Source organism: Amborella trichopoda, chromosome 4, assembly GCF_054954075.1.
Source record: "Amborella trichopoda isolate Santa Cruz 75 chromosome 4, AtrichopodaSantaCruz75HAP2 v2.0, whole genome shotgun sequence".
Taxonomy (NCBI): Eukaryota; Viridiplantae; Streptophyta; class Magnoliopsida; order Amborellales; family Amborellaceae; genus Amborella; species Amborella trichopoda.
Window position 1 is genome coordinate 55,644,901 of NC_142339.1, and position 11,469 is coordinate 55,656,369.

An 11,469-nucleotide genomic window follows, 5' to 3' on the forward strand; every position below is an offset into this window, starting at 1 on the left:
TTTTATTCTGACCATGTTACGGTTTTGTCTAGGATTTTGTATGTGTTTATTTGTGCAGAAAGTCCACCCATTTGTTTCGATTTTCAAACTTTGGAGTGAAAATGCACTCCTCCCTTCCCAAAAATTTAATAGATTGGATCTGCCGTAAAATTTTAAAATAGTTTATTTTAAAATTTGAGCATGATCAATAGAATAATTACAATTACACGTCTAATAGTCAAAATTAATGTGACCACCTTTTATGAAAGGTAAATGACAAAATGGTCTAGTCGTATACATCCCCTTTATTAAAGGTCACTCATGAACGTAAATTTTTGCAATTAGCCTACCATCTTCGGCCGTCCATTTCATCGCTCGTCCTCGATCTTAGTCGTCCGTCCTTTCGAGCCGAATGATCAAAGAAGACAGAGAGGAGAGAGAGATTCTCCTTCTCCATTTTAGAGAGAGAAAGTTGGGGTGCTTGGCAGGAGAGAGAGAGAGGGTATACAGGCTGCAGCTTACTCGCGTTACAGCAAGCCACATAGTACGGTTCTCGTTCTTTCTATTTCATTGTTGGGTTAAAATGATTCTTGTTTTCTTGACGTTTTGTATTCCTTAATGGTGTTATTTGTATTCGGCCCCGAACTGGTTATCTTCTTCTAAGCCTTCCAAATCATGGCTTTGACAAAAGCACAATCTCTCTCTAAACCCCTCTATTTCATTTAATTTGTCATTCCTCCCTCTTTTTATTCTTAGGTTGAACAATTCTCCACAAAACCCCTTTCTCTCTCTTCATCTCCTGCTTCTCTCACTGAGGATGCCATGAGCTTAACTTTTTCCTCTCCTTCTTTCATGGTTAATCTGCTTATAAACTCTTTTGGGCTCTCAAAGCAATCAGCCATTGCCACAACTTCACAGTTTCTCCACCTCAAAACAGATGAGAAACTCCTGTCTGTTCTAACCTTCCTAAAAAACAAGGGTTTCGAAGCAACCCACATCCATGACATTATCAGCAAGCACCCTCGTTTCTTTGTAGCTGATGCTGAGAAAACCTAAAACCCAAATTGAAATTGCTCGAAGATTTGGGTCTTTCTAAATTTGAACTTGGGGCCTTCATCTCTGCAAATCCATCTATTCTTACTTATAGCTTAAACAAAACGCTTCTCCCTAGAATTCTTTTCCTCAAAAGCTATTTGGGAACCGATGAAAATGTCTTAAGGTTTGTCAAATGTTGTAGTTTGCTATTGGTGTCTAATAGATTGCTGCCCAATATAAGGCACTTGGAGAGCCATGGAATTGCGGGCTTGAAGTTGAAATCACTCCTATTGCAAAAGCCGTATATGTTCAATCAAAGCTCAGTAGGCTTAAAGAAATCACAGAAAAAGTTTAGGAATTGGGTATATGAATCTCACTCTAAAATGTACTCTCATGCTGTTGGATTCATGAGTACAATGAGCAAGGAGACATGGCAGAGGAAATTTGAGTTCTTTAAGAGTTTTGGATGGTCAGAAGAAGATATTTGCGCTGCTTTCCAAAAGATGCCTGCAATCTTTACTTTATCAGAAGAGAAGTTGCAAAAGAGTACGGATTATTTTGTTGATGAGCTTAAATATGATGAGAAATATCTGTGTTTTCATCCACATATTTTCATTTACAGTTTAGAGAGAAGGTTGATCCCAAGGATTAATCTATTGAAAGTGTTGAGGTCAAGGGAATTGCTGAAAAAGGATGCCACTTTATCGTCAGTTAGTGTGTAATCGGAGAAGGTATTCTTGGAGAAGTATGTGCTAAGTTTCAGAGAAGAGGCAGAAAGTTTACTAAAATTTTATAAGGGAAACAAGGAAAACCCAAGAATTGGTGCTGAGTCTGCGGATCTAAAAAAAGGCTTCGTAACCATTAAAATCTGAACACCATGACTCTTATTTTGTTTATTATTGAAAAAGAAGAATTTGTATGTCAAATTTCACTCTTTGGCATCTTTCTATTTTTTCTTTGCTTCTGCATTGCAAAATATGGGTTAGTAGATTATAAAAGGCTGCTAACCTCTACACAGATGCAAATTAGCAGGCTATAATTTTGGTTTTATTCTGACCTTGTTACGGTTTTGTCTAGGATTTTGTATGTGTTTGTTTGTGCAGAAAGTCCACCCATTTGTTTCGATTTTCAAACTTTGGAGTGAAAATGCACTCCACCCTTCCCAAGTTATGACTTTCTGCCTTTGGCACAAAAAATTGGTCACCCCTTTAGGGATGGAAGTATACCTTGGCGAGGGAAGTTGAAAACCCATTTCAGGGCAAAGGGGCTTCACTTTCTCTCTTATTTTGCAGCGAAGATTGCCCCTAGTGCGGAAAGTCAGCCCCCCAAGAGGCCTCATTTATGTCTTCTCCCTTTCTCTCTCTCTCCCATTTTGAATGGATGATTTCCCCCAAAATGAGAGCTGTTGGTTAATAAGATTTTGTTGCTTCTTTTTATGCGAATACTCTCTCTCTCTCAACTCCAAACTCGGATTCTCAACCAGATCCAACCACCTACTCCTCCTTACCCCTCATTGTGCTCTTCTCTTTGAAAGTTTATTCATTCTCGCTCTCTACTTCTTGGTTTTAGAAACTGGGTTGGGTTGGTTACATAAGAAACTATGGAATCTATTGATGGAGGCATCAGTTGTTGAGATAATAATTCAACAGGTAGCGGCTACTTTTGTTTTATTGTATGTGATCTAAATTAGCTGCTAAAATCTCATTCATGGGGTGGATTTCTTTTTCTTCAAAATTTTCATGTCCTCTTAAAATGCCTCTTTAATTGGGAAGCTGCCATTTCATTGTTCCTTGGACCTTTTTTGATGATTCTTGCTTGGGTTGATTACCTGAGAAATTTTTTGAATTTAAGGATTGAGGTATCAATTGTGGAGGGAATAATTCAAGAAATGATTCTCTCAAAAAAAAAAAAATTTCAAGAAATGCATCTATATTTGTCATGGATTCTGCAATTCAAGAATTCAGTTGGTTCTAAAAAGTTTGTTTGCTTTTAAAAATAGGGTTGACTTGGAGCTCTCTCTGCATATGACTCTTCATGTACTCTCTGGATGCTTGTTTAATGGAAAGTTGACATTTCTTGTGTTCCTCTGCTTCCTTGGAACGTTTGGAAGATAATGCTTCGGGCTTTATCAAAGCAATGCCTGGGAATCATTTCTGGAAACTCCTAGCCATTACTTTTCCATTAGGACTTACCCGATCATCAGTATGAACTGTGCAGATAGTTTAAACTGGCTGCTATCACAAAATTCCAGGCATCTTATTGAAGATTAAAAATATTGTCTTGGTTATTTAACCTCTGAGATCTGCTTTTTGTGGAAGTTATGCACTGAAATATTGGATCTTGTATTCGAAACTCTACTACAGCGGAAACTTGCATCATTCAGATCCTTCAATGACAGCGGTGGTGATGATTGATGAAACTAATCTGGTTGAAGGGTGCCTGTTGTTACAACTAATATTGGAGGCATCATTTGGCTACTAGTCAGTTTTCACATTTGTAGAGAAGCTACCTACTTCTTGAGATATGTTACGCTTGGATGACCCCTAGATCCACTCCTCATCTGTTTCAAACCTTTATCCACTCACCTTGGTTGAAGGGGGGGAAGCTACTGTGGAAAGCATCCATCTCTGCCTTCCTTTGGTTCCTTTGGACTGAAAGGAACCAGAGGATCTTCAGGGGAAGGAGGTCCTCAGCAAGGCTTTTGGCAGATAAGGTCAGGAACCTTGTGGCCTTCTAGGCCACCATTAATCCTTTGTTCAAGGATGTACCCTCCTCTTCTCTTGGGTCACCTCACCTTTTATAATTTGGGCCTTTTAATACAGTTAAATTTTCTCAAAAAAAAAAAAAAAAACTTGTACATGAAAAATACTAGGTGGGAGGTCACCAAATGTTGGACCAACACACTGGTATGTATGCTTGTGGGGGTCACCAAATCGTAGCTCTCCTTAGGCTTCAGCTGATGCCATAGCATTATCAAAGCCACCCTCCACAAATGACCTGAATATTTGCCTTCTCAGTGATGTGTTCCCAGAAACAATGCAAGGCCCCAAATGAAATCCACTTTCTTTGTAGCCATAAGAAGTCCAAAATCCTTGAAACTCTATAGCAGCCTGCAAACTTGGCGTTTAATTTGGTGGTTTTGATCTATAAGGTGAGAAATGAAGATGGGATAGCCTAGAGGGAATATATTTTGCAGGCGATCAGGAACCCATCAAAAATTGAGAAAATGGGACGTTGTATATTTTGCAAAAAAGCCTTTTGGAGAAGGAAGCTTACTGAATAATGGAGGAAAAAGTTCAGCATAATTGGATTCATGCTCGAGGATGTGACTGCTAGGTTCTTGGAGCTTGCAATGAAGAAAGTGAAATTAAAAATGAGAAGGAAGCTCATCCATACTCAAGTACTTTGTGGCCAAAGCATGAGGATGTTATAGATGTAGAGAAGATTCTTATTCTTCACCATTTTAGACCCCTCAAAACTCTGAAGTGAAGATTACATAGCTTGAGAATGTGGATATTTGTTATTCGCCCATCTTTCAAAGTGGAGGTAAATTTTGACATAGACCCCGCGATTATGCGATGGCCACCTTTGTTATGATGTGACATGTGTGATAGTTTGTGCTATAATATCATGGCTGCTTAACATTATCAGGCTTAACTTGACTGATGCTGATAAGGTCCAAAGCAAGGCTTGTAATGTGCTTTTGAACACCCAAGAGGCAGCAATGTGGGCATTGAATCCAGGAAAACGATGGGTGATGCTTATTACGTGGCAATGGAGGTGGAGGAGAAAGTAGCCCATGGTTTCTATTCAAATTTGACGAAATTGGTGGGTTCCGGTCCACGGGTCGAGTTTTGAGAGTATAGTTTGAGCTTGAATGAGAAGAATGAATGAGCGGTGAAACAGGGGATGATATTAACATTTCGATTGTTTAAAGCCCTCAAAGGTTTGGAGTCACTCCCCCTTGTCCTTGCCAATGTAATTCTGAGGGAGAATGCACCTGAGCTGATGAATATCATTCTTGACAATTGTGAGAATTTCGCCAACACTGTAATTGTGAGATTGAATGAGAAGCCCATGCATTCTTGATAATATGGGGTTTATTGATTAGTTTTGTTAAGTTCTTTGTGACTTGCACATGGTTTATAACATATTTAATTTTTTTTCAACATTTTCAAGAGCTTATAAATTAGCATCATTTTAAGTTTTGAATTTCATAACTTGGGGTGGAAATGGATTTTCAATTCGTAATAGAGGTTTGTGGCACTCAAATTGTCTTTTGACCAGTTTTGGAGGCGCCTAACTTCGATTATCCAAGGTTGACACATTGTACAAATATCCTTCGTATAATGTTCCATTTGATAGTGCTCCAAGGCTTTATGATTAGGAAAATTATTTCATGCGGCGGGGACCGTATTTCTACATTTACGGTCCTTGGGGAATAAGGCATCCATATTAAAGACATATTAAAGATGGACACAAATAGGTGGTCTATCTATAAACAAAATAATTGAAACTGATAAACAAAACAATTGAAATTGATTATCCAAATGTTTTCTTAATAAAATTATTTTTTAAATTTTTTTATATTTATGATCTCCATGTTAGAAATTGCATGTCTTTAGAAATGAGGTCCAAAAATCTATCTCAAAATTAGATTAGATGTTTTTAAAAATTAGATCAGAAAATCCATCGCAAAAATAAAATTTTAAGAGCCGAATCATTTTTACCTGGACTCATAGAATCTGTGTAATTATTATAGAAGGAATACGAAAACCAAGGTTAGGTTGGGTTTAGATTGAGCAAACCTATCCTCAAAGTCTAGTGCTTTGGGTGCCATCCCGGAGTCTGGTGGTTTGAATGAGAGGAATCTAGACTCGTTTGAGTGCTGGTCCGCATGTAGGTCCTCTACTAAGATAGACCCGAGCCAAGGCCATCTCTTTTACACCCCAATCACTTGGTTGTAGTGATTGCAAAATCGAACTGGAATGATTAACTGGACATGGGTTCGGAAGCAGTTTAATCGGTCTAATTGGTAAACCGGCTGATTCAACCGTTCTAACCGGATAAGTCCCATGGCAGTCAAAAAATTATTGAAAAAAATAAAAAATATATAAAAAAAAATCTACTAAAATATGAAAAGCATGTAAAGATTGATTAAAACAAAACACATTCAAAAGAAGTTGAAAATTAATAAAAAAATTAAATTATAAAGAATTGATTTATGTGGAGGGATATTTTAAAAAAAAAATTTAAAATATGGAAAGCTATAGAAGTGAGTATTAATGACCACAACAATTTTAAATTTTTACCATAATATAAAGAATATTAAAAAATATATTATAAACAAAATTTTTTATTTTTGAAATTTTATATATATTTATTTTAAATTTTTTTTATTAAAATACCAGTCAATCACCAAAACCGCTTGATCCCGAAACCGGCCAATAGCCAGTTCCAATCTAAATGAGCATATACCCGATAGATCGCCCGGTTTTTCCAACATAGCTTGGTTGCTAGTAAGTACAATTAGGGGCGCTAATTGGATTAACATATGGGATCGACCTCATCTGGGTCCCTGTCTGGGTCTAGATATTGGACCTGAGGGGTCTGATCCGGTTCTGGGTCTAGGCTACTCCCTACCGGTCGGGCCGCATTAGTTTCAGCATCAACCCAAACCCATTTAAAGCACTAAGTGCGATTTTCCTGGCACTCGATAGAGGAAAAATTACTCTGATACATGTCAAGCCCTAAGGGTCACAGTCACACTTTCTCGCTCTAAACCTTGACGAAGGCACTTCCCTCGCTATTTGATTCTCTCTATAAACTATTTGCAGTAAGGGAAAGAAAGGGCGTAAAGGAAGCTACCGGTCATCCCATTACAGCAAGCCACTGGGTATGGTCCTCATTCTTTCTTTCTTTGTTGGGTGTTCTTCATTCATCAGAACATAAACGATCTTCTCCTTTTTTTTTTAGTGCAAAAGTGTTGTTAGTCCATTAACACTGTAACTGATGATATTCTTCTAAATCTTCAAAATCATGGCCTTGACAAAAGCCCAATCTTTCTGCAAACCCCAATTTCTCATTTCCCTTGTCATTCCTCTCTCTCTTCATTCTTATGTTCAACAGTTCTCCACAAAACCCTCTTCTCTCACTTTTCCTTCTTCTCTCATTAATGATGGAACGGCCTTACCTTCTTCTACTTCTTCTTTCATGGTTAATCTGTTTGTGGACTCTTTTGGGTTCTCAAAGCAAGGAGCCATTGCTGCATCTTCCCAGCTTCTCCATGTCAAAACCCCTGAGAAAGCTCTCTCGGTACTAAACTTCCTCAAAGCCAAAGGTTTTGAAGCAATCCATATCCATACAATTATCAGCAAGTGCCCCCATATTCTTGCAGCCAATGTCGAGAAAAACCTAGAACCCAAATTCAAATTGTTTGAAGATTTGGGCCTTTCTAAATTCGATCTTGGGGCCGTCATCTCTGCATATCCAACCATTGTTATGTATAGCTTAAACAAAAGACTTCTCCCTAACGTTCTCTTCCTTAAAAACTACTTGGATCCCAAAGGTTTCTTGAAGTTTCTCAAAGGTCAAGGTCGTCGTACGTTGGTGTCCAAGAGATTGCAGGCCAATGTTAGGTTCATGGAGAGCCAGGGAATTGGCGGCTCGAAGTTGAGAGCACTCTTATTGAAAAGGACACACTTATTTGAAGTGAAGTCCATTAGGCTTATAGAAATCACAGAGAAAGTTAAGGAATTGGGTATTGAATCTCACTTTAAAATGTACTCTCATGCTGTTGGGTTCATGAGTTCCATGAGCAAGGAGACATGGCAGAGGAAATTTACGTTCTTTAAGAGCTTTGGGTGGTCAGAAGAAGACATTCGCACCGCTTTCCAAAAGATGCCTGTAATCTTTTGTTTTTCAGAACAGAAGTTGCAAAAGACTATGGATTATTTCATCAACGAACTTAAATATGATGAGAAATATCTGTTTTTTCATCCACGTATATTCTGTTTCAATTTAGAGAGAAGGTTGATCCCAAGGATTAATCTATTGAAAGTGTTGAGGTCAAGAAAGTTGCTGGAAAAGGATGCGAGTTTATTGACAATTTGTGTTTTAACGGAGAAGGCGTTCTTGGAGAGATATGTGTTAAGTTTTGGAGAAGAGGCAGAAAATTTGCTCAATATTCATAAGGGAAACAAAGAAAACTCAAGAAATTGATGCTGAGTCTATGGTCTAAAACAGGCTTAATAGCCATTAAAATCTGAATTCCATGACTCTTGTTTTGTTATATGTCTGAAAAAGAAGAACTGAATGTCAAAACTTTCTATGTTGTGATCCTTGTGATTTTGCCTTGCTTCTCTTTGTTCTGCATTGTATAATATAGGTTACAAGAGCAGAAAAGCTTGCTAACCTCTACACAGATGCAAAATTAGATGGTGATAATTTTGGGTTTATTCTAACCATGTGATGGATTTGTCTGGAAATTTGCACACATTTTGGCCTCTCTCGCTTGATTATGCTCTCTAAACATGGGAAGTCATTGTTGGATTGCTGTGCTCATTTCTCCTCAAGTTTAGGGCTTTTCTGGGAGGAATTTGCTGTGTTTCTCCAAATGTGGAAGCTCTAGCTAGAAAAGTTGGGATTTTTTTTCCTCCTATTAGGTGGGTTTTAATTCCTGTTTGGAGTTGTGTTCAGTTGGTTAAAGACAAATTAGGGCAAAGAGAAGATTCTTTTGGGGTTTCCTTTGAAGAAAACTCTGGAAAATGTCAGCTTCATTTGCACCTTTTGATCACCCAAGAAATGGAGTGCAGTGTAGGCTCTGAACCCCTGGTTTTCAGTTGTATTCTCATGTTCTGGATACATGATTCTTAGATTTTTGTCTTCTCTTTTGGGGAATGCAATGCTTATGAATGCTTCTTGGAATATCTTTGTTTTCTTTCTCTTTATGGTTTTGTTTTTGTGGATCTTATAAACTTTCATATGTTTGAAGGAGATCACACTTCTTCTCTGTATCCCTTTGCATTTCCTTTGTGGTGGTGGTAGTTCATCTCTGCATCCTTTTGCATTTCCTTTGTGGTGGTAGTTGTTCATTCCTGTTTCCCTTTGCATTTCCTAGTGGTGGTAGTTGTTGAAGGGTTTGCTTTTTTTAAAAAAAATTTGTTGCACATGTGTTCTTCTATGTTCGACAGCTCACTTCCATGGACTAAGGTGACGAATCAGATGATGGTGAATTCTGGTAAGTAAAACCCAAGTATTAAATTTGACCAGAACTTGGTAGATGTATTCTTGTATGGTTTGATTAAGGGAGAGTTCTTTGATGCAGTTAATGATCTTTGTGGATAAATGGACGAATCAGATGATGGTGAATTCTGGCAAGTAAAACCAAAGTATTAAATTTGACCAGAACTTGATAGATGTATTCTTGTATGGTTTGATTAAGGGAGAGTTCTTTGATGCAGTTAATGATCTTTGTGGATAATTGGAGGTATAAGCAAGTGGTTATGGAAACCCATGAGAAGCTCAAGTTAAAAAAGCTGAGAAAAAGGAATCATAGAGAGGTGGAAGCTTGCACCCCATATGAAGAGAAGCTTCTTTTATGGGATGGTATAGCATCCATGTGATGGATGCTTGAACGGTTGAACCTGGTTTCATTCAACAGCCATAAAATAATTCTGTTTTTTTTTTAAAAAAAAAAAAAAAAATATCTTTGTTTAAAATTTCGAAGTATAAATGCTTTTTTATATGGGAAATCTAATAAAAAATGTTTTAAACAAAAAAATTGACCAGAATATTTCCTATGTTCAAGTTTTTAGTGTGCTATCATCTATACCCATATAAAGATCATATTTAACTAAAACAAAAAGGAATTATTTTGTGGCCCTTGGATATGGGCTCGTTCAATCTGACGAGTCCACATTATGTGGATGGGATATTTTCCTTTTGCTTTATAGTGAATTAGTCCCCACCAATTCCCGATTCAGATCTGTGATTCCTGATCTGAATTGCTGTTTTTTGAAACATTGGTTTATAGCGAAGTGAATCCCTAATGTTTATTGAGTCCAACCTACCATTTTAGTGACAATGACTCCTATTGAGATATTCTCAACGGCAAGTTTTATGTGGGATATTATAGTATTTTTATCAATAATCTATTTATTAGTTGATCAATGGGACTTCAATATATCTGATTGAAATTTTATTAATTGTAGAGTAATTAAGATTACTAACAAGAATTCAAATTGCACACAATTAAAACTATAACTGTGTAAAATGACTGAAAATATTGATCATTTCATAATACAGAATCTTTTTTGGATCTCTCTACAATCTCGGCGATGGTTTCGCATCTTGAAGCTTGAAGTTTAAAGCACCCAAGTATATGGCAATCAGCCATGGCATTCTATGCTGCCTTAGTAAGGAAAACATAGATACTTTCTTCATTGCCAACCCAGCAACTGGCCAATGCTCCCCCATTCCAAAATTTTCTGGTCCTTTATATGTGGATAACTTTGGGTTTTATTTCATCCCTGGAAACTGCAATTTCAAGATCTTCGCCCAATTCGTTAATGGGTGGAGTTACTGGGGCTCAAAAGGAACCAAATAAGCCCAGGCCAACAGGCCATCCACCTTATGCTTCGTGGCAGTATCCCCTTGGAGATCAGCATCACACGGCCGCATAGGTTACCTCCTTTATGGAGATATCTTGGCTTTCAACATTGAGACAGAGGAAGTGGATGAAGAAGTGGGAGACTATAAACCAGAACTGACCGCCTACAGGAACATACAACCCTAGACCAGGATGTTGTTGTTTGTATTGCACACGGAAACCATGGTTCAAAAGCTGGGTCTTGGGTCTAACCCAAGAAAAGAAGTGGGTGGAAGCACACTACATTGCAGGTATGTGTGACAAAATGAGCAACCATGGGTATCCACAACTTTTGGCAGGTGAGGTGCTCATTTTCACCAGAAGTGGCATCACATTAACATGTGATGAGGGTGGCAAATTGAGTGTACTTGATGAAGCTTCTTGTTCTAACTTGTACATTACAATCCCACTCTGTATTCTTGGGAGTTGGTTGACAGAGGAGGACAAGTTCACAGCTCTTTAAGAACTAGGAAAAGAGGGAAGTATACTCGCTGATAACACATGATGAGAGATTTGTGGAGGAGATAGATTGTATGAAGGGAGATTTACGGGCATGAGGAATGATATTAAACGCGAACCAAAGAAATTCATAAAAACGAGAATGGGTTGGAGCCTTGGTGGTAGTACCGAGCCCTATGATGAAGTTTGAGACTCCGGTCGCACCTAAGGATAGGAGCCCAAATCCCCACTGATTTACCCCTATTTACCCAGAAATAGAAGAAGAAATTCATGAAAAGAAGATGGGCTTACTGAGAAAGACATTTGGTGCTTGCCAATACAAAAGAAAGGTTCCCTTAACTGGTCGG

At 37.9% G+C, this 11,469-nt stretch overlaps 1 protein-coding gene and 2 long non-coding RNA genes across 7 annotated transcripts; all 3 read left to right on the top strand.

The window, feature by feature from the left end:
• Positions 1 to 393: 393 nt before the first annotated feature.
• On the top strand, positions 394 to 5,106 carry LOC110007076 (uncharacterized). Its single transcript, XR_016054922.1, has 2 exons — positions 394 to 523; positions 3,014 to 5,106. It is a non-coding gene; the product is annotated as an uncharacterized LOC110007076 (long non-coding RNA).
• Positions 5,107 to 6,732: 1,626 nt separating this feature from the next.
• LOC18422175 (transcription termination factor MTERF8, chloroplastic) lies at positions 6,733 to 8,940 on the top strand. Its single transcript, XM_006826986.4, has one exon. The coding sequence runs from the start codon at positions 7,054 to 7,056 to the stop codon at positions 8,233 to 8,235; it is 1,182 nt and encodes a 393-aa protein (XP_006827049.1). The 5' UTR covers positions 6,733 to 7,053; the 3' UTR covers positions 8,236 to 8,940.
• Positions 6,733 to 11,461, top strand: LOC148782607 (uncharacterized). 5 transcript variants are annotated; one of them, XR_016054921.1, is made up of 5 exons: positions 6,733 to 6,910; positions 9,207 to 9,253; positions 9,341 to 9,389; positions 9,477 to 9,575; positions 10,321 to 10,434. It is a non-coding gene; the product is annotated as an uncharacterized LOC148782607 (long non-coding RNA). The 5 variants fall into 5 exon arrangements; XR_016054917.1 differs by lacking the exon at positions 9,477 to 9,575 and having other exon boundaries at positions 10,321 to 11,461; XR_016054919.1 differs by lacking the exon at positions 9,477 to 9,575 and having other exon boundaries at positions 9,341 to 9,404; positions 10,321 to 11,377.
• Positions 11,462 to 11,469: the final 8 nt, after the last annotated feature.